Source organism: Aspergillus karnatakaensis (genome assembly GCF_047715665.1).
Source record: "Aspergillus karnatakaensis strain CBS 102800 unplaced genomic scaffold BJY04scaffold_73, whole genome shotgun sequence".
NCBI classification, from domain to species: Eukaryota; Fungi; Ascomycota; class Eurotiomycetes; order Eurotiales; family Aspergillaceae; genus Aspergillus; species Aspergillus karnatakaensis.
The window spans coordinates 153,514-170,761 of NW_027395785.1; the positions used below are offsets into that span (position 1 = coordinate 153,514).

A 17,248-nucleotide genomic window follows, 5' to 3' on the forward strand; every position below is an offset into this window, starting at 1 on the left:
AAGTATATTGTGGACTAGATAGATAAATGCCCTTGTCTTGAGCTTGTTGTGGTGGGTATACAAAGCCCGAGGGTGTGCATATTCCGTGTCCAGGGTGATATGCTTCAACAATTGACGGAGCGATAGTTTAAGAGATTGCCATTATATTGGAAGAGAAGACTAGTTCTCATATCGGTGGTATATTCAATTCCATTGTCATAACTCATTCTGCAAGATGCAAGATACAACCTACCACTCGCTCTCCAACCCATCAACGCCAGTCGGCTTCTCGCCGAGTGTCGTAAGACGGATTCCATGGCGCAGTCCCTCAACAGACGTATCGTAGTCTGAGATCGCGGTATGGGCAGTCACCCGGTTATCCCATAGAGACACAGTGCGGTCATCCCACTTGACGCGGACCTGGATGTCCTGGGAGAGAGCGATGTGCTGTTTTGTTAATAGAGGTTTCATCTGGTAGCAGGCAGAAGGCTAGGCTCACCTTGTAAAGAAGCTGAAGAATGGCATCAGACTCCTCATCCTTCAGCCCAATGATGCGCTTCGTGAAGCCGGGGTTGATGAATAGAGCCTTTTCACCGGTAACCTGTTCCCTGTCAATAATCGCTATATAAGATATTGGAGAGTTGGATACATACCGGATGAACCCGAACAATAGGGTGATCGGACTTGACAGGTTCCCTTCGGACATGCTTTCCGTCCCGTCGAGCTCGTTCGGCTTGAGGGTATCCACTGTGCTCTGCGCGTAGACCCTCGACGAGTTTCTTGATGGGGTCGGACAGCCGCTCGTAAGCAGCTACTTGAGACACCCAGCCGGTGTCACCACCGGTAGATGGAACGCTCAACAGAGAGAGTAAAGTAATGCCCGGAGGTTGGTGCTCGTACGAGACATCCGAGTGGTAGCCGGTTGTTGTCAGCCTGCTTGATCGCTGTTGCAGGCGGTACAGATTGTCTGCACCGAGGTAGATGTTGTGGAACTCGATGTGGTCTTTGACGTGGGCACCGACGGGCTGGATTGTCAGCTAGAAACAGAATATAATCTGAAGAACGTACATGGACGTGAAGTCTGCCAAAATACGAGGCAAACTCCTTCTGCTTCTCCGGTCCGATGTCCTTGAAGTCTTGGTCGCGGAAGACGACAACTCCGCGTTCGGCAATGAGTAAGGCAAGTTCGTCTTTCTGCACGTCGGACAGCTGTGACAGTTGCAGACCGCGGACTTCGGAGCCCACTCGGGGCGTGAGATTGGTGATTTCTACATTCTTGTCGCCGGTTTCGAAGAGATGAGGCTTCGCTTTGTCTGCTGCGAGACCGCGGTCCTTGAACTCAAATTGTTCAGTAGGAGGGAATGTGGTCTCGTTGTCGTAGACGGGAAGGTAGCGAGCGTATTTGTACTGGGTTCAGTTCTAGTATCGATTGCTGAGCATATTAAAAGATCAAACATACCTCGCCGTGAGCATTGTCGTCGTAGGCCTTTACGAACGCGGGCACCTCGCCCTCTTTAGTGACAGTGACAGACATCTTTCTTGATCAGAGTTGTACTACAGGGCTGCCACTCCACAGCAGCTGGCAGGATATATAAGTTTGTACAGCCGATAGACCGACGCTTATCGCCTTCCCCACGCTCTCCAACCGATCGGCGTTAAGGAGCAAGGTTGACTTGGCAATAGCGTCGCCGATTGTGCCATCCTCATCATCCTTGACAACATCAGCCCCTTATAGGTTGTTTTCAGCAAAATACCCGGTGAGAATGTTGCAATTGTCACGATGACCTTTATCTCCTTCCTTATTGGGTCCAGCGTTCAGCCCCTCGCGTGGCGAGTGGCAGTCTGGATGCTGAGGGAGTACAAAGGAGTAATTCATCGTTGTCATCGTCCTCCTGTGGATGCTGTACTTGATGCAATCGAGCCGTGACAATGTGCTCGGAGAATAATACTCGATCCTCACCCGCGCTATATTTTGGACTAGAAATCCTCCGAGGAGATGTCTTCATTCAGGCCGTTCTACAAACGCGTATTTTCTCCAAGAACGAAGACAAAGTCCATTCGCTCCTCCTGCCCCCTCACTGCGGCCAAGAGCCGTATCCCCTTCAGCGGCAGGTTACCAAGAGAGGAGAACACCCGTTGCTCCCACGCAGCAAAGCATGTCATTTTGGCGTCAATAACCACATCCCTGCACGAAGTCCCCTTTGTAGTTGAGATCGCCATAGCTATAAAGACTACCGCGTGCCGCTATTATCTCTATTGTAGAATGTAGCTTGCCGCCCATTGACAACATGCCTGACATCGAGTCAAACGACAAAACGGCCAACATCCGCGAGCGCTCGACCAAGGACTCCTCGGACGACTCAAGAGACAATCCTCACCAGGTTACCCAAGCCGAACCACCCCAACCCGCAGTCGCAAGCTTTTTCTCTAGACGCAAAAAGCGCGATCCTAATGAGATCGCCACCCAGCCCTCCGTGTACGATGACCCCAAGCGTGCACAGTTCTTCCAGCCGCACCCTAAGTATGAGAACTTGCACCGGTTTGATCCTAGTTTCAGGTGGACGTGGAAGGAGGAAAGGGTATGTATATGCGGTTAGTGGTTATGGCAACACACTAACAAGCTCCAGCCCCTGGTGTGGAAGATCGATTGGAAGGTCACTCTGTGGGCGGCGCTGGCCTTCTTCGCCCTCGACCTCGATCGAAGCAACATCAGTCAGGCAAATACAGATAACTTCTTGGATGATATGGGTCTAGACACGAACGGTATGTACACCGACTTTTCCTCGGGTCGGATGCTGAGACTGTTAGACTATAACCTGGGAAACACCCTGTTCAGGGTTGCATTCCTGCTCGCCGAACTTCCATCCCAGCTGATCAGTAAGAAAATAGGTATGTCATCAGCCATAGTGTTTTCATCGTGTACTAACTGTAGCAGGACCGGACCGATGGGTAAGTAGTCTTGCATGTCACAGAAGCCTGCTAATTCCCACAGATTCCAGCCCAGATGTGCCTTTGGAGCATCGCCTCTGCTGCGCAGTTTTGGCTCAACAGCAGGGCCTCATTCCTTGCTCTGCGTGTGATTATCGGTGTTCTACAGGGCGGGTTCATTCCCGATATTATTCTCTACTTGGTATGTTACTCTCTCTGTATAACAATTCCTAGCTAATTCAGCAGTCATACTTCTTCAAAAGCGACGAGCTCCCACTCCGTCTAGCCATCTTCTGGATGGCCAACCGCCTCACCGACGTAATATCGCCTCTCATCGCATACGGTGTTCTGCACATGCGTGGAACGCACGGCCAGGAAGGGTGGAGATGGCTGTAAGCTCGTCCCCGACTATATCTACGAACTCTCGACTAACAACCCAGCTTTCTAATCGAAGGCCTCATCACCCTCGCCATCGGCATCTGGTCGATCTTCCAGATGGCCCCATCACCAACTCAAACCAAAGCCTGGTGGCGACCGAAAGGATGGTTCAACGAGCACGAAGAAAAGATCATGGTGAACCGTATCCTCCGCGACGATCCGTCCAAGGGCGACATGCATAATCGACAAGCAATCACCCCGAAACTGCTCTGGAAGTCACTCTGCGATTATGATCTGTGGCCGATCTATGCTATTGGGATTACCTTTGGCATGCCGCCTGGTCCGCCCGATCAGTATCTCACCTTGACGTTGCGCCAGTTGGGGTTTGATACGTTTAATTCGAATTTGCTGAGTATTCCGGCGCAGATCGCGACTACAATTAACGTAGGATTTTAATATTCATAATGTAGTGTACATAGCTGACCTCGACAGATGCTGATCCTAACCTACGTCTCCGTCAAAATCAATCAACGCGCGTACCTCGGACTAGTCGCACAGTTCTGGTTCCTACCTTGTCTTATTGCTCTCGCTGTGCTCCCTGAGGGTGCACCTCGATGGGGGACGTATGCGCTTGTTACCGTGCTACTATCATACCCAACCCGTATGTATTCTCGGAATATCGCTGTCACAGACTGACCTTCGCAGCGCACCCTATGCAAGTCGGCTGGTGCAGTTCCAACTCGAATACGGTCCGCACTCGAACTGTTTCCGCTGCTGTGTACAAGTAAGTAATCATTCGGCTACTGTACAAGTGACCGGAACTAACATATCACCAGCATGATGGTCCAGCTTCAGTCGATCATCTCATCGAACATCTACCGTGAAGATGACAAGCCTCTTTGTAAGCCATTCAGTGGTATCATACTGGAACATCGCAAGGCTAATGTGTCCAGATCGCCGTGGTAACCGTGTCCTGATTGGGATCAATTGCTTGAATATCTGTCTCTATGTTTTTGCGAAATGCTACTACCTTTGGAGGAATAAGCAGCGGGATAAGATTTGGGATCAGAAGACGGATGATGTGAGTACACACGAATCGGCAATATAGCTAGAGCTAATATATCGCAGGAGAAGGAAGAATATCTCAACACGACGACAGACCAGGGGAACAAGAGGTTGGACTTTAGGTTTGCCTCCTAGACAGTCTCGTTCTCAACACCATGGAAATGATTCCAGATAGACTTCGCGACCCAAAGCGGATTCAGGCCAAGAACCAAGTTCGCGACCATTTGGCCCTCTATTTAACAATTGCTATTCCATCTCTTTATTTCTGTCTACACTAGCACTCATACCCATAAGGAATACTCCCCATCGACCCACTCCTCTGTACACACTTCGCAGCAGCCCGATTCGCATACTTCACAGCCCCCTTGACATCAAACGTATTCAAGCCCCCTCCAGATCCACACCCAAGATGCCTCGCCAAATACGCAGCAAAGAAGCCCGTAAATGTATCTCCCGCGGCAGTCGTATCAACCACCCTCTCCACCTTCCAAGCAGGAACATGACCCCTCACACCACACCCATTAGCAAAATACACGCCCTGCCCTCCTAGAGTCACAACCAGATTTCGCACGCCGAGATGCAGGAGGCTATCAGCCAACGGATCGAACGCAGACATTGACACCTCCTCTCCCTCCTGCTCGAGATCTAGCGGTAGAACAAGGTTAAGCCATCTCGAGAGAAGAACAGCCTCCGTCTCATTAACAACCAACGCCGCAACACCAACCAACGCATCAACCGGTATCCCCTCCGTATACATCGGCGCCGGGTTAAACACCACGGCCGTCTTCCTTCCAGGCTCGTTGAAGTGCCGCAGAAGCAAGAAGGTCGTCTCAGCAGGGATCTCACCCTGCATGACAACGACATCGGGCACTCTCTCTTCTGTTGTCCCGCTAACACCACCTGCATCCTGTAGTACTGATTCAACCCCCAAGATGGCTGCTGCATCCCGCATCCCCTCATAGTTCGCCCCGGGCACAAACATAATCCGATTCTCGCCATTCCGCCCCTCATCAACGATGATAATCGACCGGCCCGTCATAGCACCTTTTATCTCCCTGACAAGACCCGTGCGCACACCACTGTCGTTCAACACAGGCTCGATAATCCGGGCAAAGAATTCATCATCCCCACCAACCGCGCCGATCATCTCAACGTCGATATCCTGGACCCCGGGGGAGGTGAACGAGGCGCGTCCAACAGCGACAGCTTGGTTCCCGCCTTTCCCGCCGGGGGAGAGTGTCGTTGAGGTTGCGGTTAGGGTTTCGCCTGGTGACGGGATCCGTGGGGTTAGGGTTGTTATGTCGGTGTTTAGGGAGCCGATTATTTGGATTAGAGGGGGAGGGGGCATGTTTGTTGGAAGGGGTGTGTGTATCCTAGGTATTGTGGAGCTGGTTTGTTCGGGGTATGGAAGGCTGTGTGTGGTGGTGGTGATAGCTGCTTGGGTGAGTTATGTAGTCAGTGAGACTTCAGCGCGGGTAGTCTCTGTGTAGATGGAGATAATGCACAGAAGAAATTTGACTTGGTGAGAGCGATATAGGCGAAGAGAGAGGTTGGAGGAGATGGAGAAGATCGACCTTGAGGATTTCGTCGGCTTGTGATGTGAAGCTCTTTGCGAAACCTGTAGTGCAAAATCCATTGGGTCTACGCGAGTCGGCCTGGGCTTGCAGCTATACTCGTTATTTTGGGAGCTATATTCATGAACAAAATCCCGATAATCAGAGGATCAGGCCCTTGCCGGAGGTCGGGAAATAATACCTCATTAGGAAGATCGGGATTTATCTCTATGGGGACTGTGATTGGTTGAAATCCCGAAGTATACATCCCCGCAATTGCTGGCCATCTACGGGGATGACTGACATGCGCGCCAACGAGGCTGTTTGCTCTCTATGTAGTCAGTACTGGTTCTGACCCGAAAAGCACCTGAGGAGGTCACGAGCGCAAGTATGCCCGTCACCACCGTCCAAGACATAAAGTCGACTTGAGACCTCGGCGAGTATTCGTGCTAAACATTGAGCTCGATCCTCTTCGGCAACAACAAGCCTATATGCAAAGTCTTGCTTCAGGCGTGCCCGATATGCTCTCACTCTGTAAGACAGCCAGCCCTAATTTCACCCCGACTGGCAATAACACCTACTAACCAACCACCAGCCCTAGTTGCGGTGCTTGCGCTCCTCACGCCTGTCCTCTACCTCATCCACGCAGTCATAGCCTACTTCAAGGATCCCAAAGAACTCCGACGCTTTCCCACGCCTTCTCCCCTCGCTGCCCTAACTCCCCTCTGGTCGATGTACTACTCGCACAACTGCGCCCAAACAACAACCATCTACTCCTATCACCAAAAGCACGGACCCATCTTACGCATCGCACCAAACCACATCTCCTTCACAGACCCAGCAGCCTACAAAGACATCTACGGCCACGGCACTTCCCTCCGAAAAGATGACTTCTATTCCAACGTCGCAGACGGCAACCCCTCTCTCTCACAAGCAACCGACAAATCCATCCACTCGGGAAAAAGACGCAGCCTCGCACACGTATTCTCCGCACGGGAGATCACAGCCATGGAGCCGCGGGTCATGTCCTGCGTAGCAGATCTCTACCGCGCAATCACCATAAAATCTAAAGGGGGAATGCTAGGGTCCGAAGACGAGTACCCGGTCACCGCAACTGGATCCTTCGACATCCGCCCCTGGCTCAACATGTTCGCCTACGACGCCGTGACCTCCATGCTCTTCACAAACAACTACCACTTCCTGAAAAAGGGCAACGACCTCTGCCCCTCCACCGATCCCAGTGGTAAAACAACCCACGTCCACGCAATGCACTCCTTCCACTCCGCCTCCCGCTTTAACAGCACAATCGGCCAGCTAACTCATCCATTCTACAACCTTACCCGCTCCCTCCTCTCCCCCAGCCTCGGAAACAAAGCAGGAGTCGCCTTCGGCGGCATGTCCCGCTTCCAAGTCCTGCACAGACTAGCAAACGAACCCTCCAAACCAGACCTCTTCTCCTCCTTCCCGACAAAACCCACCGAAAAAAGACCGCTCCCAATGCCCGTCGACGAACTCATCGCCGAATGCGCAACAATGCTCGACGCCGGAAACGACACGACGCAGTCAACCCTCACAAACGCCATCTTCCTCCTCTCTACCACCCCGCGCGTGCAGAGGAAACTCTACAGGGAATTGCACGCCGCCCTGCCACAAGATCTAAAAGCCTCCAGTAACAATGCGGAGCTGAAAATCCCTCCAACAAGTGTCCTTAAAGAAGTGCCCTACCTCAAAGCCGTGCTAGAAGAGAATTGGCGCTGTAGACCGCCTGTTGCGCGCGGGTTGCCTAGACGGACGACCGGTGAGGGTGCGATTATTGCGGGGGTTTATATTCCGCCCGACGTGACGGTTTCGGCGTCGATATATGCGGTTCATCGTGATGAGAGCTTGTTCAGGCGTGCGGGGGAGTTTATTCCGGAGCGGTGGTTGCCTTGTTCTCCTTGTACGTCTTCGGCATCAGACGGAGGGTCTGAGAAAGGTGGAGATGGAGATGGGGTGGACTTTACAAGTACGGAGAGCGAACTGCAGAATCTCAAGAACTACTGTATCCCCTTCTCGTTGGGCCCGCGGGCGTGTATTGGGCGGAATCTTGCGTATATGGAGGTTTCGCTGGTTGTTGCGGCGCTGGTGCTGAATTTCGAGTGGGAGGTGGCGAATCCGGGGGAGGAGATGGAGATGGTTGAGCGCTTTAATTATAATCCTAAGGAGTTGTTTGTGAGGGTGAGACCGAGGGAGTAAGTTTGAAGAATACGGTAGTTGCGCGGTCTTACTTGGATTATGATAGTTATGAGTTTGTGTGTCGTAATGTCAGGCGTATACTTAACTTCAGTATTCAACGTGGTTATAGAATGTGATACATTGAGTCTATACAATCGGGGGAGAACTAAGAGTCCCACCCTCCCTTTGTGCATCAGACACGCCCCAGAGATTCTGCAACCGCACGATACACGTTCGATTCGGCCACTTTACCTTTCCCATGAAGCCCTCCAGCCACTCTAGCAGCCGTCGTTGCTCCTCTCGGCCGGTGAAGAACTGCCCGCACCAGTATGCGAGGTGTGCGCCATTTATACAGGATCCCGTGTCTGTGTCCGAGAGGACGACGCCGCAGGTCAGTCGGGCTGGGAGAAGGATTGTTGACTATAAATTGTGGTCAGCACTAGAAATACATGTGATTGAGACGAAGAGAACATACATTGACGTAGTTATTGATATCCCGGAAGGAGGACAGGGATTGAGCTTTGCGTCGGTATATGGCGAACATGGTTTTCGCTGTGTAGTATTGTTGCCACGCGAGTACTATCCGGAGGGTCAACATACCCAGCTTCAGCCTTAAGGGGGTTACTTTGTACGTACCATGCCATCGACTCAAATACCGCACCGTCGGAAACGGCCGCGCCTGCTCCTGGTGATAATACCACGGTCTAAACGACTGCGGCAGCGCGTCATGCCACGCCTTGATATCGTCTTCTAGTGCCTCAAGATCACTGTCTCGCGACTCAGTCTCAGGATCCCAGCATATGTTGCACGCCTTTGCGAGAAAATAAGTCATCCGATTCGTCCACACCTCGTCAGTCGCAGGACTCAACATGTTATTACAGTCTATAATATCCAAATCGAATCGACACTCCTGCTCGAATAAGAAACAGATCCGTAACGTCTGCCGAACGAACGTCCAGAACGCAATCCCCCGCAGATCAATCCGGCCCGGGGACCATTTTGCGCGGGTACTTGTTAGCAGCGAGAATGCGCCGAAGAGATGACACTGTGCGTCTTCTGCTGGCTCGGAGAACTGCTCTGACATACGGAGGATGACGATCGTCGCTAGGAGGTCCGCGGTGGAGTTCGGGACCTGCAGCTGGGTTTGGGACTGGGATTTAGGGTCTAGTAGCGGGATTAGCAGCGTGATGGCTTGGTTGTGGTAGTAGTCCGCTTGGACGCGGGTGGTGCGGCCCCAGAGGAAGAGGACATGCGCGGCGTAGGCGAGGCAGGAGTAGTACAGGACCGGGTTGTGGAGGGCGAGTTTGGGGACGGTTTGGGAGAAGCACTGACTCGGGGAGACGACGTCGAGCTGGCTGGTTAGTTTGGTATGAGGTGTGAGGAGTGGTACGTACCCAGACTCCGGCGTGCTCGAGGTAGCATTGGAAGAGGGTGGCTTCTTCGTCGGTGACTTTGATTCGCTCGAAGTTGCGGTCGATCAGGTAGTTTCCGTTGTAGGTCGACAGGCTCAGGTTGCTTGGGGAATCGTGCATGAACAAATTGCTCCCGTCGTAGTGGTCGAGGTTCGCCAGCAGGTTCAGGCCGTAGTCTCTGCTAGCAGGTGGGGTTACGAGTGGGATAGCCGGGGTCGCATCTCCCCGCGGGGTTCTCTGGGGCGATTGGGGCTGGGGGTGTCGGGGTATGGAGACTATGTCATCACGAGGGGAGTCCGTATTGGAATCTCGGGTTTCATCAGGGGCCCGATGCCGGAAATCGGTGGCGTCAGGGACGAGATCTCGCGAGGCGACGTCAGGCGGGCTCTCCACGTTGTCTCTGACAGGAGCGATGGAGAGTCTGCTCCGACGGAATCGTGCTCCGGGGTAGGTACATCCCTGATTCGATTTCGTCTTCTCGCATCTCGCACAGACTGGGCGTCGGCGATCGCCTGCAGGAGCGTTAGCGGGCTTTCCGGAGCGTCATCGAGCGGGAACCTACACTTGACGTGCCTTCTGCTGCAGGGGATACTATCTAGTTAGCATAGGTCTGTCATCTAGGAATATCCATACCAGGCCTTCATTGTCGTTGAGAGAATCTGGGGAAACCCGAGGAAGCGGGGGGTTAAGAACAGATCTCGGGGTCGTAGAAAGTTGCCAGAAACAGGCAGACGACTCCAACTCCAACCAGATCCTCCCCGGACTTTACCGCAAATCATTGCCCTTCCTTGCATAGCTTCTGCAGTCTTGGTCTGCCTCGGGATTCTGTCTTCCAAGAGCATCCACAATACCAAGTGGTGCTCTTGATAATGCCTCATCTACGACATCATCGAGTCCAAGTGCAGATATAATACGCTCCACCCCGGATGCATGATCTGGATTGATATGGGGTTTCTTTTCTTATCCATTCTATACCACAATGGCTTCGAACAGCGACACCGGCAATGCCCTGTACAAGGGTCAGAAGTATCTCTTCGGAGTTCAAGGCCGAGCTCTACGAAACAATGTATCTCTGGCCGGTGCTTTTGGTTTCTTGCTCTTTGGTTACGATCAAGGATTTCTTAGTGTTGGTCTTCCAGACAAACACTCGGCCCTAGCTAACAGATCCAGGGGTTGATTGCCAGAGAAAGTTTCCTCGAGCAATTTGATCACCCGTCAGCCAGTCTGCTAGGGACAATCAGTGCTATTTACGAGTGAGCATGTCAATAACCAGAATGACGCACTGCTAACAATAACAGGATCGGTTGTTTCTGCGGCGCAGTCACTGTCTTCTTCGTCGGGAGCTCCCTCGGCCGGAAGAAGTGTATCTATATTGGAGCCCTACTGCAAACCATTGGCGCAATTCTGCAAGCTGCATCCTTTGGCGTCCCACAGCTAATTGTAGGCCGGATTGTCTGGTATGTCGGGTCCTCCAGTTCTCCTTCACTGCTAACGTTTCCAGCGGCTGGGGCAATGGCTTCAACACAGCAACAACCCCGCTGTGGGTGTCTGAGCTTGTTCCTGCAAATACCCGCGGCCGGCATATTGCCATCGAAGGTAACCTGATTGCCTTTGGCATTGTTCTGGCGTACTACTTCAACATCGGCATGTCCTATGCAAGCGGACAAGTGCAGTGGCGGCTAGTCATCGCATTCCAGATCGTCATCATCATGTTCCAGACCTTCTGGACAGTCATGCTTCCGGAGTCGCCTCGCTGGTTGAGTCAAGCTGGCCGTCACGAGGAGGCCACACACATACTGACCCAGATCACCGGAAAGAACCTCACGCCGGAGCACCGCGACGTCGTGACACTGAAGCGTGAGATCGACGACGCGATCGCCCTTGAGCTCGAAGAAGGCGAGTGGAAGTTCTCTGAGTGCTTCAAGGATGGGCCGCTGAAGATCCGCCACCGCTTCATGCTGGCGATTGGTGAGTACATTTACTTTCTGTTCCTTTATTGTCGTGTATACCAACAACAGCAGGCCTTCAAGCAATGCAACAACTCAGCGGAATCAACCTGCTCGTCTTCTACGCCCCGCACACTCTAACCACAGACATCGGCATGGACTACGGCCCATCCCTGCACGTCGGCGCCGGCCTCGGCCTGACATACTGGGTCTTCTCCTTCTTCGGAATCTTCTACCTCGACAAGATGGGCCGCCGCCCACCCCTCGTCTACGGCGCCCTCGGCTGCGCAATCTGTTTCCTCTGCGTACGTCTCTTCCTCGTACCCTCCTTGCATCCAAATTCTAACTCGTCCAGGCTGGCATCCTGCAAAAAGACATAACCCCCGACCGGGCCAAAGCCTCCTTAACATTCCTCTTCCTCTACGAAGCCATCTTCGCCATCGGCTGGCTCCCCGTGCCCTGGATGTACGCGCCGGAAATCATGCCGCTGCGACACAGGACACATTCCGCGGCGATTGCGGCGGCCAGCGATTGGATCTTCAACTACGCGGTTGTGCAGTTTGCCCCTGTCGCGATTAAGAATATCCGGTGGAAGACGTATATGATCTTCTTTGTGCTGAATGTGACCTTTGCGGCTGTGGTTTGGCTGTTTTATCCGGAGACCAAGGGGAGGAGTTTGGAGGAGATTGATCAGCTCTATATGGGCGAGAATGATCGGTTTGTTGTTGTTGATCGAAGGGGGAAGTTGTTGCCTGGGTTTAGGGGGAGGAGTCGTCGGGCTGATGGGGATGTCGAGGCGTCGACCGGGGTTGTTGGGCAGGAGGAGAGCAGTGAGAAGTCGTCGACCTTCGCAGTGCACGATGAGAGTGGGAGTAAGAGGGAGGTTTGATCTGATTATGAAGCAGAGAGTTGGAGAGAACGAGTCATGCAAGAACCCCTCGATATGACGCCATCCGGATCACCACCACCACTGCAGCGACGGAATGGCGAATCGGTCGATCTTTGTAGAACATTAGAGAGATAGCCCAGGTTTTGGACAATATAACGAGTCAGACACGACCAACCAGCGGTTCTATCCCGCCTTGCATATTGCGACACCGTCACAAGATACAACCGCCCCAAGCATTCTCTCCCGACACGCGACTTCACCTCGCGATGGCGTGCGGTCAGCAGTCGCCAAACACGCCGAATTAATAGTCTCACCACCCTCCTTCAGAATGGCCCGCAATTTAGAGTCCCAGGCTGAGCCTGAGCCCGCGGTTGAGCTGGAATTAGACACTTTTGGGCCTGACACAGAAGAGAATTCAGAAGCACTGTCAGCAGATGAAATGGACCCCGACAAGGAAGTCACGCGGCGCCTCCTCTCAGACCACGAACCATCCTCGTACACAGATCTCTCCTCAAGTCGAGGGAGTAAGGACGGTTCCCGCGTCGGGACGTTCGAACTAGACCCTGAGTCCGAGGCGGAGGCTTCATTACGGGACAACCCTTTCGCAGATCCAGAAGTCGCGGAGCGGTATGCAGCGCTTTATGAGAAAGCGGAGTATGAGTGCCGGCATGTGTTTGATCCGAAGATGAGGTGGTCGAAGGAGGAGGAGAGGGCGATTGTGCGCAAGATCGATTGGAAGGTTTGTTTGTGGGCGGTACGTACAGAGCAGAGTATACTTGTGCTTACGATGGATAAGTGCAAGCTAATACATGTCCAGTGTGTAATGTTCTTCGGCCTCCAGGTCGACCGCGGAAACCTCATTCAGGCCGTCTCGGACAATATGCTTGATGATTTGGGTCTGAACACGAATGGTACAGTTCCATTGCCATCTTCCAACAGAAAACAGAATACCACTAACAAGATGTGTACAGACTACAACACCGGCAACATAATCTTCTATATCTCCTTTCTCTCCGCCGAACTCCCCAGTCAACTAATCTCCAAAGCCCTCGGCCCAGACCGCTGGATCCCAATTCAGATCTCCTTGTGGTCTCTAGTGGCAACATCTCAGTCACTACTGCAGGGTCGAAAGACCTTCTTTCTCACGAGGTCGTTATTGGGAATGCTCGAGGGAGGCTTCATCCCGGATATCGTCCTGTGGCTGTCATACTTCTATACCAGTCGGGAGTTACCGACCAGACTAAGGTATGCCACACCCTTGCATTTCTTGAATATTTTGTATAACCAACTAACGCGTATAAAGCCTGTTCTGGACAACCCTCTCCGTAACTGAAATCTTCGGTTCCTTCCTCGCCTTTGGCGTCCTGCACATGCGCGGTGTGCTGGGGTGGGGTGGATGGCGGTGGCTGTTTCTCATCGAGGGCTCGCTGACGTTCTTCATTGGGATTGTGTCGTTCTTCAAGATGCCTGCGTCAGCGGTGGAAACGAAGACGTGGTTTCGGCCGAACGGGTGGTTTTCCGATCGTGAGGTTAGAGTTGTGGTTAATCGGGTGCTAAGGGATGATCCGTCGAAGGGTATGACCCTGTTTCTGTCTCCTGGCTTTGGTATTGGAATTGATTGATAGAGATGAGGTTGACTGACTGGCTTGCGGTATTATAGGAGACATGCACAACCGCGAAGCAATCACCCTCCCTCGACTTTGGGAGTCATTGAAGGATTATGATTTATGGCCGATATATCTCCTCGGGTTGATCATATATACCCCGATGGTTCCGATTCGGACGTACATCACGCTGACGTTGAAGAATCTGGGCTTCGACACCGTATGTCCCCATCCCCTTCCCCAAGTCCCGTGCCCCAACGAATACTAACAACCCAGTTCACAACAAACCTTCTCATAATCCCACACAACATAACACACATTCTCCTACTAAACGCCCTCACACACCTCTCGGAACGACTAAACGAACGCACTTTCGTCTCAATGATCCAATCCCTCTGGGTTCTTCCATGTCTACTGGTGTTGAAATTCTGGACCAACGCAATGACCAATGCCTGGGGGACATACGCAGTCATGGTGATCCTGCTAAGTTACCCATACTGCCATGCGATATTGGTCGGCTGGACGAGTAAGAATTCGAATAATGTGGGCACAAGGACGGTTAGTGCGGCTGTTTATAATAGTACGTCTCCCCCTTCCTTTTCTCACACCATGGACTGTTAATGGAGGTCGGGTGGGAGGTACAGAGAGGTTTGACTGACAGCACGTGCAGTGAGCGTTCAAATGGGCAATATCATCGGCAACAACGTCTTCCGCGCTGACGATGCGCCGAGGTATAACCGGGGGTTCTCGGTGCTGGTGGGGTTGAATCTGTTGGGGATTGGGATGTTCGTCGCGACGAAGGCGTATTATGTTTGGAGGAATAAAGAGAGGGAGAGGGTTTGGAGGGGAATGAGTTTTGAGGTATGTGTAACTACACATCTCCATCGCTGTTTCTAGATCAAGCTGGAATGGGCGATTTGGAGATGAAACTGGCTGATTGATGGTCACAGGAACGAGAGGACTACGTCAAGAATAGTCAGGATAAGGGGAGTAAGAGGCTGGATTTTAGATTCTCGCATTGAGGTTGATGGTGTGGACATGATGATAATGAATGATGTTGTATATATCCGTGACATGATGGTTATGAGAGGGAATCAGATATAGGTATAGTATAGATGAGTGTGGGTATGAAAGCACTCTTGTGTATAAAGAGGCATTGTCCTTGAAATACTTGAATATATTTAGTACTGGCATGAACTGAGATGCCAAGTGTAATGAATTAATTAGTTGGTATACCACTCCGCAGCTCTGCCATGATTCTTGTCATTGACAGGCGTTTTGGTTGATTACACCCGACGGGCCGAAATCAGACTCAATAATACTTGGTGTTGTCCCGCACTCGCACTAAAGGGAGCTCGCATGAACGATGGGCCTATCAAATCAGAAAAGTAGAGTAGTCCAAAAGCTGGAGAACAGCTAATTAAGCCTGATTAGGGATCTAGCCTCGTTTTCCAAGGATTACCTTCATCGAAAAAGAAGCAAACATATACTGCGCGCCTATACGTGTCAAGCGAGATATAGCTGATAACCCCTCTTGTCGTATAGGCATGGTTCATGCGGTTGGTAACAACACATACCTGCGTCCAGCTTGCGGCCCAAACAATACAAAGAGGGGGTATAATAGTTGAGAGAACTTCCCTCTCTACTCCTGCCAGCTTTTTTCTATCTGGAAATGAAAAAGTCAAAGAAGTCTAAGAGAGTCATTGCGCCCATGTCACCTCCAGAGGCTATGGACGAGCTGCCTGAGCCCCCCGAAGCTCCCGAAGAACTGGTTGAAATCGAATACAATCAGCCCATAACGTCGTGGGTGCATGGTATCTCAGCATCTTTAAAACAGCAGCTAATCTGACGTGCTAATAACAGTCCTTACGAGCATCCGATCGCAACGGTCTCCATCGGACGGAAGACATTCGGAATCCCTGTTTACTTTCTTCGAAAAATACCCCAACTCAAGCAACAGTTGGACTCGAATCCACGCGAAGACATCGTGCTCGTTGATGTTGACGAAGATATCGGCCACACCTTCATCCACTTTCTATATACCGGCCAGTATGAGACCCTCGATCCACGGTACGATCTCGCGAGGAAATACCGACGAAGTGCGCTAGCGTACCAGGCAGCTAGACAGTACGAACTTCCTGGGCTGGAGGAACATGCTAAGAAATATATCAAGCATTTCGGTTTTTTTGTATCGCTGCAAGTTGTGCTTGAGACTGCAAGAGAGATCTTCCCGAGCCTTCCTGATGATGAGGTCTGGTTCAAGGACTATCTGAAAGGGTACTTTGCAGACTCCTTCAGTGGATCTAGGGACTTCTTTCACGAAGAGGAGCTGGTTAAGGCGATCGGTCAGAGCAGCAGGTTTGATAGATTTATCTTGCAACTGACTGTCGGCATACTGTTCTCACGGATTTCGGAGCTGGAAGAAACCGTCGAGCGCGTTTCTGAGCCTGCGCCTGTGCCAGAACCGGAGCCAGAGCCCGAGCTGGATTCTGCGCCGTATCCAGCACCCGAGTCCATACCTGAGTCCGAAAGTGGTCCGAACCCTGAACCCGAGTCCGAAACAGCATCAGTGCCCGAGCTGAGTTCCGTGGCGTATTCCGAACCTCCCTTCGAGTCGGAGATTATACTTGACGCCAAACCCGAGCCTGAAAAGGGTATAGAACCCGTTCCTGAGCCTGAACTCGAACCAATGCCTGAAGTGGGGCCCGTGGATGCAAACCTCACCCGGCGTGGTCTTTCATCCAAGAACAAGAAGGGGAAGAAGAAGAGGCCATCCCTCGTTAAGGATAAAGGAGCTCCGGAAGCAACTCCGCCTCAACCTGATACTGTGAGCTGGCATTGAGATTTCTGCATTGACGGTGTGTCTGGAGGTCTGCACAATGTTTACTTTTATTGTCTAGTACGCATTTTTTAGTAGGGATTCCTAAATAGTTTTAATTTTTAATACTTCTACCTAGATACTATTCTTAGTAATTTAGTAACCTAAAAACTCTATTTTTTTAATATAAAACTTATATTTCTTAAGTTTATATTTTAGGTTTATTTCTTATAATATTTATAATATCTCCTATATATCTAGTATATATCACTTAAAAATTTTTAAATAAATAATATTATTATTAATATATATATACTTTAACAAGACTTTCTAAAGTACTTTTTTAATATATTATTAAAATAATACTAGTATATTAGTTAGCTTAAATAATATAACCTAATATTTATAAAAACCTTATTTTATTTTAAAAATAGTCTTTTATTTTTTTCTTTTCTTAATTCT

General features: G+C 51.2%; 8 protein-coding genes across 8 annotated transcripts; 5 read left to right on the top strand and 3 right to left on the bottom strand.

Annotated features, from left to right (window-relative positions):
- Window positions 1-228: 228 nt before the first annotated feature.
- On the bottom strand, window positions 229-1,513 carry BJY04DRAFT_232056 (TauD/TfdA dioxygenase family protein; the record flags this gene model as incomplete). Its single annotated transcript, XM_073719683.1, has 5 exons — window positions 229-426; window positions 479-580; window positions 633-1,004; window positions 1,048-1,386; window positions 1,439-1,513. 5 exons carry the CDS (start codon window positions 1,511-1,513, stop codon window positions 229-231), a joined length of 1,086 nt encoding a protein of 361 aa, XP_073565850.1.
- A 754-nt stretch (window positions 1,514-2,267) lies between these two features.
- BJY04DRAFT_232057 (major facilitator superfamily domain-containing protein) lies at window positions 2,268-4,489 on the top strand (the record flags this gene model as incomplete). The annotated part of the gene is made up of 11 exons (XM_073719684.1): window positions 2,268-2,558; window positions 2,607-2,742; window positions 2,788-2,868; window positions 2,979-3,109; window positions 3,154-3,299; window positions 3,348-3,729; window positions 3,778-3,946; window positions 3,991-4,069; window positions 4,122-4,186; window positions 4,239-4,366; window positions 4,414-4,489. The coding sequence occupies 11 exons, from the start codon at window positions 2,268-2,270 to the stop codon at window positions 4,483-4,485; spliced, it is 1,680 nt and encodes a 559-aa protein (XP_073565851.1). The 3' UTR covers window positions 4,486-4,489.
- A 135-nt stretch (window positions 4,490-4,624) lies between these two features.
- BJY04DRAFT_223523 (ribokinase) lies at window positions 4,625-5,698 on the bottom strand (the record flags this gene model as incomplete). The annotated part of the gene is made up of 1 exon (XM_073717720.1): window positions 4,625-5,698. The coding sequence occupies one exon, from the start codon at window positions 5,696-5,698 to the stop codon at window positions 4,625-4,627; it is 1,074 nt and encodes a 357-aa protein (XP_073565852.1).
- A 726-nt stretch (window positions 5,699-6,424) lies between these two features.
- Window positions 6,425-8,138, top strand: BJY04DRAFT_223524 (cytochrome P450; the record flags this gene model as incomplete). Its single annotated transcript, XM_073717721.1, has 2 exons — window positions 6,425-6,437; window positions 6,499-8,138. 2 exons carry the CDS (start codon window positions 6,425-6,427, stop codon window positions 8,136-8,138), a joined length of 1,653 nt encoding a protein of 550 aa, XP_073565853.1.
- Window positions 8,139-8,264: 126 nt separating this feature from the next.
- Window positions 8,265-10,173, bottom strand: BJY04DRAFT_223525 (Zn(II)2Cys6 transcription factor; the record flags this gene model as incomplete). The annotated part of the gene is made up of 6 exons (XM_073717722.1): window positions 8,265-8,537; window positions 8,593-8,696; window positions 8,754-9,468; window positions 9,512-10,041; window positions 10,092-10,120; window positions 10,163-10,173. 6 exons carry the CDS (start codon window positions 10,171-10,173, stop codon window positions 8,265-8,267), a joined length of 1,662 nt encoding a protein of 553 aa, XP_073565854.1.
- Window positions 10,174-10,508: 335 nt separating this feature from the next.
- On the top strand, window positions 10,509-12,364 carry BJY04DRAFT_223526 (sugar porter family MFS transporter; the record flags this gene model as incomplete). Its single annotated transcript, XM_073717723.1, has 6 exons — window positions 10,509-10,655; window positions 10,700-10,782; window positions 10,828-10,986; window positions 11,031-11,497; window positions 11,551-11,780; window positions 11,831-12,364. 6 exons carry the CDS (start codon window positions 10,509-10,511, stop codon window positions 12,362-12,364), a joined length of 1,620 nt encoding a protein of 539 aa, XP_073565855.1.
- A 439-nt stretch (window positions 12,365-12,803) lies between these two features.
- On the top strand, window positions 12,804-14,990 carry BJY04DRAFT_210919 (major facilitator superfamily domain-containing protein; the record flags this gene model as incomplete). The annotated part of the gene is made up of 8 exons (XM_073714328.1): window positions 12,804-13,118; window positions 13,182-13,275; window positions 13,336-13,609; window positions 13,668-13,939; window positions 14,025-14,188; window positions 14,245-14,548; window positions 14,639-14,829; window positions 14,919-14,990. 8 exons carry the CDS (start codon window positions 12,804-12,806, stop codon window positions 14,988-14,990), a joined length of 1,686 nt encoding a protein of 561 aa, XP_073565856.1.
- Window positions 14,991-15,679: 689 nt separating this feature from the next.
- BJY04DRAFT_223528 (uncharacterized protein) lies at window positions 15,680-16,810 on the top strand (the record flags this gene model as incomplete). Its single annotated transcript, XM_073717724.1, has 2 exons — window positions 15,680-15,771; window positions 15,832-16,810. 2 exons carry the CDS (start codon window positions 15,680-15,682, stop codon window positions 16,808-16,810), a joined length of 1,071 nt encoding a protein of 356 aa, XP_073565857.1.
- Window positions 16,811-17,248: the final 438 nt, after the last annotated feature.